At 43.2% G+C, this 18470-nt stretch overlaps 1 protein-coding gene across 1 annotated transcript in view; it reads left to right on the top strand.

Moving 5' to 3' along the window:
* The window catches only part of MYO1H (myosin IH), a 138746-nt gene that overhangs the window by 79661 nt on the left and 40615 nt on the right, over positions 1-18470 (top strand). Inside the window, exons 2-5 of the mRNA XM_035017195.1 lie at positions 12712-12870; positions 15216-15331; positions 16704-16902; positions 17777-17857. Of these exons, the coding sequence (XP_034873086.1) occupies positions 12745-12870; positions 15216-15331; positions 16704-16902; positions 17777-17857 (522 nt within the window). The 5' untranslated portion in view covers positions 12712-12744. The remainder of the gene's footprint in view (positions 1-12711; positions 12871-15215; positions 15332-16703; positions 16903-17776; positions 17858-18470) is intronic.

Here is an 18470-nt window from a genome sequence, read left to right as displayed (position 1 = left end):
TTGAATTCTTATAACTGATTTTATTAATAAATTATCTAACACTGAATTTCTGGAATAAATCTGACTTGGTCATGTTTTACTATTCCTTTATTATTATTTTTTTAATGTCATTTTTTTAAAGATTTTATTTATTTATTTGAGAGAGAGGGGCAGAGGGGAAGGAGGAGAGAGAGAATTCCAAGCAGACTTCATGCTGAATGCAGAGCCTGACTCAGGGTCTCCATCTCATGACCCTGAGATCATGCCCTGAGTTGAAACCAAGAGTCGGATACTTAACCGATTGAGCCACCCAGTCACCCCTATTCCTTTATTATTTTATTAGGTTTGGTTTGCTAATCATTTATTGAGGAGTTTGTATGGATATACGTGAGTGAGATTGGTCTGTTTCTTTTATATTTCCATTAGAAAATATTCGTGGAGGGCGCCTGGGTGGCTCAGTTGGTTAAGCGACTGCCTTCGGCTCAGGTCATGATCCTGGAGTCCCTGGATCGAGTCCCGCATCAGGCTCCCTGCTCGGCAGGGAGCCTGCTTCTGCCTCTGACCCTCCTCCCTCTCATGTGCTCTCTCTTTCTCATTCTCTCTGTCTCAAATAAATAAATAAATAAAATCTTTAAAAAAAAATATTCGTGGAGAAGAGTATATACAATATATGTATAACTTAAACAATACTAAACACCTGTATGCCTCTACCCAGTGGAATATCTGAAGCACAATCCTTGGTTTCCTTGGGAGTTTTGCCAGCTATGCATGTATCCTCAAGCAGTATATTGCTTGATTTTGCTTGTTTGGGACATTTGTTAAAAGAGAATCAAAGCGTATATATGACTTGCTTTCTCTGAACAAGGCTGGTTGTGAGATTAACCCATGCTGATGAGCATCATGGTGATCCATTCACCTTTACAGCTGTGCATAGCATAATGGTTGAATTAAACATCTTTATTGACTCTCCCTACCCAGGATTTGGCATGTATTTCTGTTTCTTAAAGTCTTCTTTCGTGCCCTTCTGGAGTGTGTTAAAAACAGCATGGATTCTGGAGTCTGGCTATTTAGGTTTGAATCTTGGTTGACATGTACTGGTTATGTGGCAAGTTATTTGATTTCCCCGTGCCTCAATTTCCCCACCTATAAAATGAGAGCTAAAGTACCTATTACCTCCTAAGTCTGTTGAAAGGTTTCGCATGAATTCATATATGAAAAGCCCTTGAGACAGCGGCTGGCGCATTGTAACTCTATATATGACTGTCAGAGGTCGGACGACACCACTAGCCAACAGCAATAGTAATGTATTCTATCAAATGGGGATGTTACAGATGCTGCTGGGCACCTCTTGTACTCGTCCCCCACTACACATAAACAAGGGGAATGAAGTTGCTTGGTCACAGGAGATACGTCTCCAACCTTACCCGGCTATGCTAAACTGTTTTCCGAAGTAGTTGTGCCCATTTACACTCCTCCTCACAGAGTGTGAGTGTTTCTGTTGCTCAGCATCCTTTGGACGAACTGCCAGACTGTTTTTGCAAAGTGTCCATGCCATTTTACATTCCCACCAACAGTGGGGCGGGGGGGGTTCCAGTTTTCCCACTTCCTCACCAACACTGGTTCTTGCCTGACATTTTGATTGTAGCCATCCCGATGGGTGTGAAGCGGTATCTCACTGTGGTTTTGGTTTTCCTCTTTCATCTCTTTACTTTTTTTTTTATTGATGTGTAGTTGATACACAATGTTACATCAGTTCCGGATGTACAGTAGAGTGATTGGACAACTCTATACATTGTGCTCTGATCACCCCAGGCGTAGCTCCCAGCTGCCCCATATACCACCGTTACAACACCATTGCCAGGGCGCCTGGGTGGCTCAGTCAGTTAAGCGACTGCCTTCGGCTCAGGTCATGATCCTGGAGTCCCGGAATCGAGTCCCGCATTGGGCTCCCTGCTCAGTGGGGAGTCTGCTTCTCCCTCTGACCCTCCTCCCTCTTGTGCTCTCTGTCTCTCATTCTCTCTCTCGCAAATAAATAAATAAAATCTTTAAAAAAAAAAAAAAAAAACAACACCATTGCCTATATTCCCTTTGCTGTACCTTTCATCTGCAGGACTGTACCTCCCACTCCCCTCCCTCATTTTGCCCATCCCCTCAGCCCCTTTCATCTCTTTTTTTTTTTTAAGATTTTATTTATTTATATGAGAGAGAACATGAGAGGGAAGAGGATCAGAGGGAGAAGCAGACTCCCCGCCGATCAGGGAGCCCGATGCGGGACTCGATCCTGGGACTCCAGGATCATGACCTGAGCCGAAGGCAGTCACTTAACCAACTGAGCCAGCCACCCGGGCGCCCGTCTTTCATCTCTCTTAATATACAAGTTCCCTTGTGCTTTTCTTGGGGAAAAAAAAAAAAAAAGTTGAGCCTGGATAGTTTGTCCCGTAGACTTTTCCATTCTGGATTTAGGTGATTGTATACTGTAGCATTGCTTAGTGTTTCTCATTCTTTGTTGTCCTTCAAATGGGAAGTTAGTTCTAGGCCTGTGCTGTTTAAATTAGTTGAAATTAAATTTCAATTCCTCAGTCTTACTCATCATTTTTTTTTTTTAAGATTTTTATTTATTGAGAGAGAGAGAGAGAGCATGGACAATGGGAGGGGCCAAGGGAGAGGGAGGAGCAGGCTTCCCGCTGAGCAAGGAGCCCAATGCGGGGCTCGATCCCAGGACCCTGGGATCATGACCTGAGCCGAAGGCAGATGCTTAATGACTGAGCCACCCAGGCGCCCCAAACTATAGAGCTTTCTATTGGACTGTTGACCTAGATGCTTTGTATGACATAAAGCCTTTGAGATTTGCCTTATGGCCCAGGCTGTGGTCAACTTTTGTAAATATTCTATGTGCTTTTGAAAGAAAATGTATACTCTGCAATGTCTGGGTGCAGTGTCCTACTTGTGGTAGTTAATTGTGTTGTTCAGATTTTCTGTGTCCTACAGATTTTTTTCTTTTTTTTTTGCCATTGTTTTCTCTCAGTTTCTGAGAAAGGTTAGTCAAGCTCTTCCTCTATGGGACTATTTGAATAAACTACAGTGTAGAACAGACATGCAATGGAGTACGTTGCAACTCTGAAAAGGCAAGAGTAATGTTGTTATAAACCACTTTGAAGTGATCACCAGGAGATTTCCTAGTGAAAGACAAATTGGAAAAATGGAATGTAGAATTTGCAAATATATGCATAAGAAAGGAGGGAAACAAACCTACAGGTGCTTGCTAATATTTAAGAAACAGTTTTAGCATTTTAATAATTTTTAAATCGTTATTTACAGAAAACAGAAGGGAATAGGGCTGAAGGGACAGTGATAGGAGCTAGTTTTTGAATATGCCTGATTTTGTTCTTGGAAGCCTTTTAAAATGTTTACATGATTACAGAATAAAATAAAATTTAAAAAATAATCTCAAGTAAGGAAGCGAAATAAACCTCAATGTGTATCTAGTTGCTAATATGGCCACATAGAGATCAACTATTTCAAGGGAGCTTAAAAACGCAGTGATTTGCCTACATAACCCCCAACAAAGTACACTCCAAACACACATAATTCAAAAAATTTCAAACTATTTTCAGTAATTATATTGGGGATCGTGTTAGTATTATTACTTTGGAGCTATGATGTGTGTATTATGGGGGGAAAAAGCCAATGCATAATTGTGTCACTGAACTGGGATTTTGGATAGGAGAAAGGGGAAGTAATATAAGAAAGATAAGGCTAAGGACAAACCCCTTAGCTATGTATTTGAATTGATAGAATGAACTCATCATGCATTTTGAGAGATACTTTCTTGCTTCCTTTAAGATGGGGAGCAAGACAAAATGCCCACTCTCACCACTCGTATTCGACATAAGACTGGAAGTCCTAGCCAGAGCAATCAGGCAAGCAAAAGAAATAAAAGGTGTCAGAATTGGAAAAGAGGAAGTAAAACTGGCTCTATTTGCAGGTGGTATGATTTTACATAGAGAAAATCCTAAAGACTCCATCAAAAAATGGTTAGATCTAATGACCAAACCCAGTAAACTGGCAGGATACAAAATTGACATACAGAAATCAATAGCATTTCTCTACGCTATCCATGAATTATCTGGAAAGGAAAGAAAAAAAATCCCATAAAGAATACTTTCTCATTCTCTCTACTGAGAAGACAGAAGCAATGACCAACCCAGTAGCAATGAGTTTCCCTAAGGTCAGATTATTGTACTTTCCCCTTTCCCACAAAGAAACCAGAGCTCATGAGAATATATAAGATAAGCCTGAGACAACTTGGCTTCCTGATAAGTAAGGAAGCTCTGAAAGACTATGAAGGCCATGTCAAAAGAACACAAGAAAAAAAAAAAAAAGAGTCCATTTAATAGGTTCCCACTAGCCAAAAATGAGATACTCTGAGCATCATTAAGGATAATTACTATCATGGGATGAAACCCATCAAAACACTTAAATCCATGAGTTCAAAATGACATTAAAAACTGATAGTCACCTTGGGAGGATGCTATGGAACCAGCTCATTATTCTGAAAACTGGTAAATCAAACGTTTATCCTGCCTTGCCTATTTAAACTGTACCTCAGGGCATCCAAATAGTTTATGGAAAGGTCCCAGCTAATAAATGAGGAAGGAGCAGTAGAACTGGAATATTACCATTTTTTACAAACTCCTAAGAAAATGACCTGTGTGGGAACATCGACTTCTTTATTTTTTTGTTATTTAATTATATTAATTATATTAAATATATTAAATATATTAATATATTAATAATATAATAAATATATTAATCCCCATACATTACATCATTAGTTTTAGATGTAGTGTTCCATGATTCATTGTTTGCGTATAACACCCAGTGTTCCATGCAGAACGTGCCCTCTTTAATATCCATCACCAGGCTAACCCATCCCCCCAACCCCTTCCCCTCTAGAACCCTCAGTTTGTTTTTCAGAGTCCAGAGTCTCTCATGGTTCATTTCCCCCTCCGATTTCCCCCTTCATTCTTCCCCTCTGCTATCTTCTTCTTCTTCTTTTTTTAAACATATAATGTATTATTTGTTTCAGAGGTACAGATCTGTGATTCATCAGTCTTACACAATTCACAGCGCTCACCATAGCACATACCCCCACCAATGTCCATCACCCAGCCACCCAATCCCTCCCACCCTCCACCACTCCAGCAACCCTCAGTTTGTTTCCTGAGATTAAGAATTCCTCATATCAGTGAGGTTATATGATACATGTCTTTCTCTGATTGACTTATTTCACTCAGCATAATACCCTCCAGGGAACAATGATTTCTTAAAAGACAGCCAGACCTTATGTGTCTTTTGCTGGAAGTACAATTCACTGCTTATAAAGTCTTTTGGCCAAAACAAATCAGTCCTGTATCTGATCAAGCCCCTCGATTAAACTACCAGTTTTCAGGAAATGCAGGAGAAAGAGGACCATCTGAAATGAACTCAGAAGAATGCAATCAACAAAATCCAGAATGTGGACGAATTGTCCACTTTCTTCTAGTTGCAAGAAAATAAAGGGGGAGGGGACCCTATAGAATAAGAAACTTGGGAGACACATCAACTAAATACAATATGTGGACCTTGTTAGGATACTGATTTGAACAAACCAATAGTAAAAAAAAAAACAAAGTTGAACATTGGGTATGATAACTAAGAAATTATTGGGGCACCTGCATGGCTCAGTCAGTTGAGCATCCAACTCTTGATTTTTGGCTTGGTCATGATTTCAGGGTCGTGGGATCAAGCCCTGCGTCAGGCTCTGTGCTCAGTGGGGAGTCTGCTTGAGATTCTCTCTCTCCCTCTGCTCCTCCCTCCTGTATGTGCTCTCTCTCTCTCTCAACTAAATAAATCTTGAAAAAAAATTAATTTGAAGTCCTTTATGTATGACAATGGTACTGTGTACGTATATTTTGAAAGAATTCTTATCTTTTAGAGATACCTACTGAAATATTTATAAAGTGATATGCAGTTTGTGACTTTGCACGAATCCATTGTTGGGAGGAGAGGTGGGCATAATTGAAATAACAGAGGCCATAGGTTGTTATTTATTGAAGCTGGATAATGGGTACATTGGGTTTGTTGTGCTTTTGATGCTTTACTTTTATGTGTGAACATCTTTCATAATAAAAGCTATAACTGTATATATTTACAGGAAAAAACTAAAGAAATTATGAGGTAAAAGAGTAACACTGGGGCGCCTGGGTGGCTCAGTTGGTTAAGTGTCTGCCTTCGGCTCAGGTCATGATCCCTGGGCCCTAGGATCAAGCCCCACATCGGGCTCCCTGCTCAGCGGGGAGCCTGCTTCTCCCTCTGCCTCTGCCCCTCCACCCTACAGCTCGTGCTTATTCTCTCTCTGTGTGTGTCAAATAAATAAAATCTTTATAAAAAAATTAAAATAAGACTGGTGGTGCACAGATAGGACTATAAATGTGAAGGAAGTACTCAACGAAGCCTAGGGCACAGGAATCAGGAGATATGGAGGGGCTTGCCAACTCTCCTCTGCCCTGGGGCTTCCCACACTTTCTCCCACATGCCCATGGGTAACCTGGTAAGACTTTCCCCTTTAACCAGAAAGGCTTTGCTTTCCTTAATTTTACATATTGAGGTTTCTTAGGACTTCACTTGAAAAAAGTGGTCCCGAAGCATAAAATGTCAAAAGCTACCACTCTAGGGCTTACCTTCACCCCTTAAAAAATGCTCCCCTTCTCATATTCCAAAGTTCAGAGTAGTAGCCGGAACAGGTGACAGAGTTGAACATGCAAGAGCTGTGACTCACAGTCAAAGTGCTGTTCTCCCAATGGAAAAACCCTTTTCTGCATGTATATGAGTCAGGATAAGCAGCCTTCAGCTGCAATAACAAACAGCCCCCAATTCTCAGAAGTTTGCCATAACAGGAATTTATTTCTTGCTTACACAAAGCCTACTGTGGGTCTTGATTTTTTTTTGAGAGAGAGAGCAAGGAGCAAGCAAGTATGGTGGGGGGTGGGAGGGGGAGAGGGAGAGAGAGAGAGAGAGAGAATCCCAAGCAGGCTCCATACTCAGCATGGAACCCAATGCAGAGCTCGATCTCATGACCCTGAGATCGTGACCTGAGCTGAAATCAAGAGTCAGATGCTTAACCGACTGAGCCACCCAGGAGCTCCTGGGTCTTGATGATTCTTTAGAAGATCTCTCTTCCCTGTGACGACTCAGGAATCTAGGCTATATTGATTTTGTAGCTCGTCCATTCAACAAGAGAAATTCTCACTGTGGCCTCGCAGGAGTCCAGATAACCCAAAGAACTGGCACAAATGTCACTTCTATTCACAACCTGTTGGCCAAAATTAGTCATGTGAGTCCACCTAACTGCAAGGGGAAATGTTGGGAAATGCATGGAATGTGTGACAGGCATTTTGGTTTCTGTCACTGCATTTAGCCATCTTGCTATCCACGGTGCCCCCTCCCACCCACCCATACACACACTGGGTCTAGCGCTAGGTCATGTAGAAGGTGATAGTTTTCAGGTCACCATGGAGTATATGAGGCTTCCAAGATAACGGTCCTGGTGGGAGCATCTCTTTGAATCTCCCACCTGCGGATAAGTGAAATATCTAAACCATTTGGGACAAAGGGTGTCTAGCTTGCTTTTGGCCAGTGTCCCACCGGACTAAATATGTGCAACAGGATTTCACATAGAAATTCTAAACTACTGACTTTTCTTGAATAATTAGAAGGCCCGGCAACACGGGCCATACATTCATACCTGGTGTCACCTAGTGGAGCCAAGCCTTGGCTACACAGCCTAGATGCCTATTCATTCCCTAGTCTAAGTGAATCCCCACCACCCAGCAGCTTGACTCAGTCCTAGTCCTTGCCCAGGACCCTGCAGGCAGCAGGCTGTGAGCCCTGATCTGGAAGCTTGCCCAGCAGCATCCCCTACAAAGTTGTATCACCCCGAAGATGTTCGTTCTTAGGTGTCATAAAAATCTCTCTCTTGAATTTCTTCTCTCTTATTTGATCACTTCTGGATTTAATAATCTCTTTGTGATAAAATCTTTTAGTCCTCTTCTTTTTGGTCAAAACTGAACCACTAGAATTTTTTTATCCCCCTATCCCTTTCTGCCCCAATATCCATCCCTTTGACTGTTCCTGTCAGCCATATTAGGACCCTCTGGTTTCCTCAAGTCCTTTTAAGATATTTGGAAGTGAACTAGATAAAAGGAACCCAGAAATAGGAATTGAAATGTTGCAGCAAACAAAAGTCCAGTCTGAAGTGGATAGTGTGCTTTGGCCCTTGCAAGTTAAAATCACTATCCCATCCCTTAATCTTCCAAGGTTTTGTCAAATCTTTTTGGGCTGCAAGTCACATAAAGCCCTAGGTACCGACTGCAGAGCTCACTCTGGCAAGAACACACCTACCTCTAGGACTCGGACAAGAAAGCTTTTTAATTTCCTCACCCACCACCTGCAGAGATCAGTCTGTGGTGATATTTGTGGGCATAGCTCCAGACATGATTTCAGACTCCACTCCCCATTCAATAGGGGCTTGCCAACTACTAGCCAGCACATTTTTTCGCTTTATTTTCTTGTTTCTAATAATCGTATTAGCAATACTAATGAGGATAGAAGCGAGGACTCACAGAGCTGACATTGTATCTGGCACTGTTCCAAGTGCTTTCCATGGTCTGTTCAAACCAACAACCCTGTGAAGTAGGTACAATTATGTTTCCATTTTATAGGCATGAAACAGAGGGTCTTGGAGAGGTAGACTTTCCCAAGGTTGTACCACCAGGAAGCAACAGAGAGGCGGGATTTAAACTCCAGGCGGGCTCATGTTCCAGAGTCCTTGTGCCTAATCACGATGCTATACCACGTCTCTTATACACACACTTTAAGATGGGGCTATTTGGAATCACTAAAATATTCTTTGATCTACACGCATTGTTCTCATCCTTAGCAGGTGCTTGATCTAGCTCCATTTGACAAGTGTAGAGAGACACCTGGTGGCCATTCTGGTTTTTTAAACTTTTTATGACGCAAAACTTCAAATACATACAAAGTACACAGAATTATACGATAAATCCCCCTTACACCCATCACCCAGCTTCAACAATTCTTTACCGTTCTGCCATTCTGTTTCCATTTAGATCTCCACCCACTCTCCATCCCCTCCCCACTTCTCTTTTGTGGTCCTTTTTAAAATAAAATTTACATATGTGGAAATACACAAAGTCTTAACAAGGTATCTTGACCAAGAGACACACCCATGTAACTCACAGCCCTATCAAGACAAAGAATATTTCCATCACTCTAAAACTGTCCTTTGTCAGACAATCCCGCTAACCAGGCGACAATTGTTCTGATTTTTCACTGCAGATTAGTTTTGCTTCTAGAATTTCATATAAATTGAATCGTAGGGCATGCACTCTTTTGTGTCTGAGTTCTTTCACTCAGCATAATGTCTGTGAGAGTCATCCGTGTCGTGCGTACCAGTCATTTCTCTTTTAGCGCTGTACCCATTCTATTGTATAGATTCTACATCCATTCTCCCGTTGGTGGAAATTTGGATTATTTCCAGTTTGGGGGCCATTATGAATCAAGTGGCTGTAAACCTTTATGTTGGAGTCTTTTTGTGACTATATGTTTACATTTCCCTTATGTAAATACTTAGGAAGGGAACAGCTGGATCAAAGGATGGAGGCATGGTTAACTTTATTAGAAACTGCCAGACCTTTCCCCAAAGTGATTCTATCATTTTGCATTCCTACCAGCAATGTAGGAGCGTTCCATCTGTTCCACGTCCTGGCTCATGGTTGATGTTGTCAGTCTCTTTCATTCGAACTATTCTGGGGCTTATCTCACTGTGATTCTAACTCGCATTTGCCCAATGACTAATGACATTGAGTGTTGTCCCACTTAGTTACCATTTGTCTATCTTCCGTCTTGAAGTGTCCGTTCAAGTCTTCTGCCCAATATTTACTGGGTTTGACTTTTTGTTATTAAGCCATAGGAGTCTGGATACAAATCCTTTGCAGGTATATATTTTGGGAAGACTTTCTGCCAGTCCCCGGCTTGCCTATTTGTTCTCTTCTGGAAGAAGTTTTATATTTGATGAAGTCAAGTTTCTTTTTTTTTTTTTTTTAGGATTTTATTTATTTATTTGACAGAGAGAGATACAGTGAGAGAAGGAACACAAGCAGGGGGAGTAGGAGAGGGAGAAGCAGGCTTCCCACCGAACAGGGAGCCCGATGCAGGGCTCGATCCCAGGACCCTGGGATCATGACCTGAGCCAAAGGCAGATGCTTAACAACTGAGCCACCCAGGCGCCCCTGATGAAGTCAAGTTTCTTATTTTTTTTCTTTTATAGTTATTTCTTCCTGTGTCATAAGAAAACTTTTCCTTCCTCTGGTTGCAGAGATATTCCCCTCTGTTTTCTCCTTGAAGCTTTATAGATTATGCATCTACATTTAGGTCTAAGATTCATCTCAAGTTTTTATATATACAAATAAAATGTTATAATATGTATAACATACGTGTTTTTGTAAATTTGTATCTTCATATGTGATGAAATAGGAATTATATATAAAGTTTATATACAATAATTTTCTCTATACAGTTTCATATATCAGTTTATATAGTATATAGCTATATAAAGTTCTATATAGTTTTACATATGTAAGTTTATACAGTGTATAGATATATTAAAAAGTTCTATGTATAGGGCGCCTGGGTGGCTCAGTTGGTTAAGCGACTGCCTTCGGCTCAGGTCATGATCCTGGAGTCCCGGGATCGAGTCCCGCACGGGCTCCCTGCTCGGCGGGGAGTCTGCTTCTCCCTCTGACCCTCCTCCCTCTCATGTGCGCTCTCTCTCTCTCATTCTCGCTCTCTCAAATAAATAAAATCTTAAAAAAAAAAAAAAGTTCTATGTATAGTTTTATGTATATAAGTTTATATAATATATAAATTTATTAAATAATGAACATATTTTGTAAGATGTTATTAAAATGTGTTATATTTTATAATAAAAATATGCAAAAATATTATGAGGGAGGAGTTGAAATGAAATTTATTTCATTACAATAGCTAGTTATTCCTGCACTATTGAAAAGATTTTCCTTTTCTGCACTGAATTGTTTTAGTACCTTTGTTAAAAGTCAATCGACACATGGTCTTGATTAGTTCAAGTGAAGATGTGTGAGTCCTCTGGCTTTGTTTTCCTTTTCCAAGGCTGCTTCAGCTACTCTAGAACCTCTGCACACCCCAAAATAGCAGGTGTCAATTTCCTGTCTCTCAGATCCAGATTCATCCTCTGCCCCTGCTCCGTTATAACAAATTGGCCTCCTTAGGGGCGCTGGCCTCCTTAGGGGCGCCTGAGTGGCTCAGTCCTTGGGCGTCTGCCTTCAGCTCAGGTCATGATCTCAGGGTCCTGGAATCGAGCCCCACATCGGACTCCCTGCTCCGCGGGAAGCCTGCTTCTCCCTCTCCCACTCCCCCTGCTTGTGTTCCCTCTCTCGCTGTCTCTTTCTCTGTGTCAAATAAATAAAATCTTTAAAAAAAAAAACCCAACAAATTGGCCTCCTTAGGCATTTCTCCTGGAAGGGAGCATATTAATCTTTGTCACTAGAGGGCACTGGAGGGACACTGCGAGAGCCAGAGGTTCGTCTTCCTTTCTCCCTTTGCTATGTTTTGCTTGTTCTTTTCCACTGCACAGCCACCTGCACCGCAGTCCATGGGTGGGGGACATGCAGCAACTGTGATCAACCGTGTGCTCAGAGCACAGTCCCTGGGTGCCCTTGCAGCTTGGGTCAGGTGACCGCCTTGTGCAATCCTCCCAACACATACCTCTCACCCCCACCCCCCAGGCCACCACCTATAGCCATGACCCCCACTCTTTCTGTACACCCTCCAGTCTCCAGCCTCAGCTTGCCCAAGACCTGGGAGCTGTTTCCCACGGCGATCCTGACTCAAGCACCACTGGTGCTGATCTGATTCCCTTTGCTCACCTGTGCCCGGTGTGGGGGGAGGGGTTCCGCTGCCTCCTGACAATGTACCAGCTCTGCCCCCTAGTGACACAGTGAGATTCTGCACTGTCCAGTGGGCGAGCAAACTGCTCCTTTTCCAGGGAGGTCTGAAGCCCAGCCTTGGGGAGACGAACCTCCAGGTTTGTCCTTCCTTGAGTACTCACTCCCCTGAAACAAGAAATTCCCGTTCCAACCAAACTCCTCATCACTCATGTCAGAATTACACAGCAAATTTGGGCAACTAACATCCAGTTGAGTAAGGGATGGTCGGAAAAGAGGGCTCTGGGGCCAGACTGTCTGGGTTCGTATCCTGGCTCTGCCCTTTTGGCAGGACATATGCATGTTTTGTAATGTCTCTCCTCAGTTTCCACATCTGTTAAATGGGCACGGTAATAGCCCTTACTTCATAGGGTCAGAATGAGGGTTAAGGGAGATAATACAGGTCAAGTATTTAGCGTAGTACCTAACAGGGTACCTGCTCAGCTCTGGTCAGCTGCCGCTGTTACTGTTAATGCTTTTATTACCATCCCCTTGTACCCCTAACCAGATGGTAGACTCTTAACTGAGAGCAAATCTCATCTCAGTGCTCTACCGTCCCCAGGGTTGAGTATCTTGTTATGTCCGTATTACATGAGCAACAGGAACTCCGGAATAAGTGAGTTGCTGAGGAATGTTCTGTTTGCTGCAGAAAGAAGTGAGGAGGAAGCACATTCGTTTGCACATGGAAGGCGCGCTGACGGCCAGGGACAAGGTTGGAGTGCAGGATTTTGTGCTGTTGGACGCCTACACCAGCGAATCTGCTTTTCTGGACAATCTTCGCAAGCGTTTCAGCGAGAACCTCATCTATGTAACGTAACCCTTTTCTCAGCTGTTTTCCTAGACTGGTGGTTCCCCACCCCCACCCCACCCCACCCCTGCCTGTCTTCACAGCCTTGATGATAGTGAACAAAATCCCTCTGTTAGGTTAGTCCTTAAAGGGACGAGTGAAGGGACCACTGCCAGATGCACCCCGATCCTTCATATTTGGCCTTTAGGGCTGCCAGTGACAGAGACCCAGTTTAAACAGGCCTAACCCCCAAGACGGAATCTATCAACCTATGTCACTTTAGGGACCAGAAATAGATCTAGGGTCTAGGGTGATGAGTCTCGAAGAGCCTTGAGGGCTCTTTCTCCATCTGGAGGACTGTTTCCCACCTCTCTGCTCACTTTTGCAATGGTCTCTTTCTGGAGCCAACTCTGCAAGGTGACAAGGTGGTCAGCAGGACCAGGCTGATGTTGGTTCAGAGACTATAGCAAGTCTTCCCGGAGACATAGACATTGGTTGCCTCTGATTGGCCCAAGTGGGGTCATGTCTCTACCTCTGAACCAATCCCCATAGCTAGGATGAGGATTATTCTGATTGGCCAGGCTATTTACCCAGGCCCAGTCCTGGAAGTGAGGGGCGAGGTCAGTGTGCACCTGACAGTAGGATATGGCCTGGAGAAGGTTCCTCAAAGGAATCTGCTGCAAGAAGGGGGTCTAGATACCAGACAGGCAAGCATAAGAGATGTCCACCGCCTCCCATGAATCTTCAAGGCTGCAACATTTTACCAGAACTGTTCTTAGCTTGGGTTGGTTGCTTCTAGTGGTAGTCAGTTTTTAACTTCTCCATTTATCACCCCACCTTGATTTGATTGATCAGTTTTCAGGTAAATTCCTTTAGGGTAAACTCCACAGTGTCTCTATGTGTGTGGTGGGGTGTTAGTAAATGTAATTAACTTTATTGAGATCTTATTAGCTTTTGCTCAGGGTAAATTAGACAATCAAAAACAATGTAAAAATATTTGTCTCGCAGCTATTTTGTTCTTAATGGTGACTGTGACTTAGTTTGCATGTTGGAACCAAGGTTACTAGGAGAAATAAGCAAAGGGCTTCTCACAGTATATATTTTTAATTGTGGAAATAGATTTTATGCATGAGCAAAGGAGAAAGAGCGTGGCGTGGAGAAGTATACATGGGATGATAGGATCATCATGAATAAATTGTTTCCAGTTTGAACAGATAGACTTCAGAAACTATATTCTACCCTGGAAGATTTCTACTGATGGAAGCAATGCAGATTTTTAGTCAAAATACGGTATTCTTATCTGTTCTAGTTCTCTGTGTGACTTGGTCCTAGAGATTAGAAATGTTCGTTAGCATGATTTCAGGTGTAATTTAGCATAACCTTGGGAACCTCCAAAATGGAGACTCTGGAATGAAAACCCGTAACAAACTCAGAATTGGAAAACTCCGGATGCATTTTCAAAGGAGCCCAAATGTTTTCTTTCTTTCTTTTTTTTTTTCTTCTTTTCTCTTTCAGAGGTTAGAGCTTTGTTTATTCCTAACTGTATGCCAAGAAGCTTTTCCATTAGTAGTTTTATTACAAATGGAAGCACTTGAAAAACTTGACTCGTAACAGAATCCCGCATTGAAATCCAGGGAAATAGCAGCGGGAGTGTGTTACCCAACTGGGGACGGCTGGGATGCATACCCACCCTGCTTTCACCCAGTGGCCAGAGAGACCTCTGGGACGCATAAACAAATCAGATCGAGGTGCTCCCTTCTTAAAGCTATCCATCTGACGTAACAGCTTACGGCAGCCATTTCATACAGTAGGGAGAGTGGTGTCTCCACTATGCACTGCAGTTGGAATAAACCCCCAATTCTTCATGCCCTGTGATCTGAACTTGCTCCCTCTCGGACATCAGGTCTTACCATTTCCGTTCTCCCCTCCCCCACTGGGCTCCAGGACAGTCAGCCTGCCACATGTGTCCCCTCAGCCCGACGTGCCCTTTCCTGCTTCCTTTTTTCCTGACTGGCTCCTCATCCTTTCAAGTCTCAGCTCAGGGTAACCCCCTTAAAGAAGACTTCCCTAAGCCCAACAGCTAAGGTGGCCTTCCTGAGTCAGACGCGTTCTCATTACCCTATGTACACCTTTCTTGCCATTCTAACTGAAGCAGTATTGATCCCTTGGTTGGTTGTCTGGCCCCGCTGCCCCGCCCCATGCACACACATGGAAGCTTCATGACAGCAGAGACACCACCTGTCTTATTTATTGTTTTATATCCCCAGCGTGGAATGAATGCATGGGGATCATAGCATGTGATGGTCTTTGGCTATAGCCATTTGCACCCCAGAATTCCTCACTTGTGCTTTGGTCTGTTCCTCTAGACCTATATTGGGACCCTCCTTGTGTCTGTGAATCCATACCAGGAGCTTGGAATCTACACTGTGAGCCAGATGGAACTTTATCAAGGGGTCAATTTCTTTGAACTGCCACCGCATGTGTAAGTAGCACGTACGAGGGTCATCGACAGTATTTTTCTCTTTCTTTCATCTCTCCCTCCTTACTACTCATCCACCCATCCACCCACCCATCAGTCCAAATCCTCGATGAATGCTCATTAGGTTCTGTACCTCACTTAAACGGCTGCCTTCTTGTGAAATGTCTTTCAGTGCAGCGGAAAACATCAGATCATTGTTGAGTCTCAGCTTAAAAATCACGAGAGGTGGAATCTTTTGTAACTACCGAGAGATCCGAGAGCGTGGCTAGAGAGGGGTCTGTCTTTTCCGCAGAGGTTTGCTATAGTCCCATCTACTGGTGTCTGGGTATCATGGCGGCTAAGGAGCATCCCCGTTGGTAGCAGGACTTCACATCCATAGGACAAGCAATTTCCTGTCTGATCTATATGTGACTCAGGCTTTGCTGAATTTCTCAGTTCTCCCTGGTTGACTTCTGGACTAGTATTTAGGCTCTCCCTCCATTTTTCTTGGTGATTCCTCTATTCGCCTCCTAAGGCATTTATAAACCTTTCTGCATCACTACCACCAACAGTTTCCCAAATAGCCAGCTTTCAAACTCCGCCACGTGGGAAGATGAGTGTCTTGGGAGATTTTCATGCTTTGGTTTCTGATCTTGAAGATAAAGCCCTTATAATAGCTTTATGTCTTGTCCTTTAGATATCACAGAGCTTTTAAGATATTTTCAGTTTCCTGTCTCTGTACTCTTAATACAGTAGGTTTTGAGGGAAAGAGGAAACATGAGATCTTAGTATATCCACTGAGCGTTTAAAATATTCAGACGGGGCGCCTGGGTGGCTCAGTTGGTTAAGCGACTGCCTTCAGCTCAGGTCATGATTCCAGGGTCCTGGGATCGAGTCCCGCATCGGGCTCCCTGCTCTGCGGGGAGCCTGCTTCTCCCGCTCCCACTCCCCCTGCTTGTGTTACCTCTCTCGCTGTGTCTCTCTCTGTCAAATAAATAAATAAAAATCTTTAAAAAAAATAAAATAAAATATTCAGACAAGATGTTATTTCCACCTACAGTTAATAGAGCATCTCCTGGGGATATAATTTAATATCTGGCTTATTCTTGTAAGAAATGTTGGATTTTTCCAAATAAATTCTTTCCATTAGGAAATGTCCATTATTGCTCACATTCTCCATTTTAACTCAACTGTTTTGAGTATTGATTTCTAGAACACTTTATGCGTGATCAGTCAGTGGGGTCGTGGTCGAGTCTGATATCTGAGCTCAGTGTCTTGTACCGCTTGTCTGGATGTGGTTTCCTGGAGGCAGGGAGCTCTGATGACGTCACCACTGAGTAAGCAGCATCCCGGCCACTTCGCACTCCTTCCATTTCTGCCCCTACTCCTTCTCCAGCTACGCCATAGCCAACAACGCGTACCGCATGATGTGCTCTGAGCTAAATAACCACTTCATCCTCATTTCTGGAGAGAGTGGGGCAGGGAAAACAGAGGCCTCCAAGAAGATTCTGCAGTATTTTGCTGTGACCTGCCCAATGACCGAGGCGCTACAAATAGCCCGTGACAGATTGCTGCTCTCCAATCCAGTTTTGGAGGTAAGTGATCTTTGGGGACCTGTGGAAGGGGCAGTTCTAGGGAGGCTACTCAGCAAGAAGAATCCTCTGCCTGGGCAGGTCAGTCAAAATGGGCAGGTCACCATCCGGGAGTTAAGCAGAGGGGTCTCAAGGGCAGGATCGTGGTTAAGGGTGTAACTTTGATGTCCAGCAGGCATGGCTGCCAATCCCAGGGCAGCCATGTGCCAGCAAGTTTCAGCAAATCACTCCACGTCCTAGATCCTGTTTGCCTTTCTGTGGAATGGGTCTATTCAAAGTTTCTACCTCTTAGGGAGCTTTTGAGGCTAAAACAAGATGGATGCATAAAAAGCACCTGGCAGAATTAGTAGGCACTAAAGTCATTAATATTTTTCTTATTTAATTGGAATCATCTTGATTATTCTGCCATTGCAATTCACTCACTTGCTGGATGATTTTGAACAAGGTGTTTTATTCTGGGTTTTTGTTGCCCTTCATGTTAAAGATGTTTGTGGTTGAAGGAACTTTCCCAATGGACCTATGGCCTGAACAATTTACCTCTTTGATATAAAAAGGGGTCTGGTACTGTATGTTCTAGAAGAGCAAGGACGTGGGCTCCTCTATAGCTGTCCATAGTCATTCCTAGATTGGATGCCACAGAGAAGATATTTTTCCCTCCACTCTAGCTCCATCCTAGTATTTGGCATCAAATCCTCTATACTTAGTGGTTCCTTCTTAGAAGATAAAGTATGGCTTTCATCCCTGGCTCCCCTTCTCTCCTCCATTTTCATAATCATGGCATTTGGGGTTAGGAAGTTGACGAGCACAGTGAGCTTAAATGACCATTCATCACAGTTTGGTTCAGTCTGTCCCTGTCTCCTTCACTTTGTATTCCAAGGCTTTTGGAAATGCCAGAACACTCCGGAACGACAACTCCAGCAGATTTGGAAAATACATGGACATACAGTTTGACTATAAGGTACACTGAAGTTCCTATTACTGCTTCATGGGGACCCCATAACTGACCAGTGACAGAAACCTGACCCAAGGTACCTTAAGCGAGGAAGGGCTTTATTGGCTCAAATAATCGAAAAATCCAGGGTTAGGGCTATTTTGGGAAATGCAAATAAAGACCACAATGAGATACCATTTCATACTTTCTAGGGGGGCAAAACTTAAGAAGTCTGGTGATACCAGCTATTGGTGAAAATGTGGATAATTAGGAACTCTAACACATTGCCAGTGGGGTGTACATTGGTGCAACCCATTTGGAAAACAGTATATTATCTCGTGGAAGTTGAAATCCACATAATCTAAGGTGGAGCCATTCCACCGCTAGAGATACTCCTATAGATTTGCAAGCATGCCCACAAGAGCCCTGCTCATCATGGTAAAAGGACTGGAAATGGCAACACATTTGGAGGACTGAGTGTCCATTGACACAATGGCTAAATGGTGGGATGTCCACCCAGTGAAGCGTCACATAGCGAGAGCAAATGCATGGCATCTAGCTACACATAACACGGTCAAGTCTTAGGAATGTCCTGTGTGTCGGGGTGATGCCATTTCGTACAAAGCCTGAGAACAATCCC

The sequence above is a fragment of the Mirounga leonina genome, unplaced genomic scaffold (assembly GCF_011800145.1).
Source record: "Mirounga leonina isolate KUSES-001 unplaced genomic scaffold, KU_Mleo_1.0 Mir_171, whole genome shotgun sequence".
Lineage (NCBI taxonomy): Eukaryota > Metazoa > Chordata > Mammalia > Carnivora > Phocidae > Mirounga > Mirounga leonina.
Note: the sequence above shows the minus strand (reverse complement) of the source record. Positions and strands in the feature narration are given on the sequence as shown.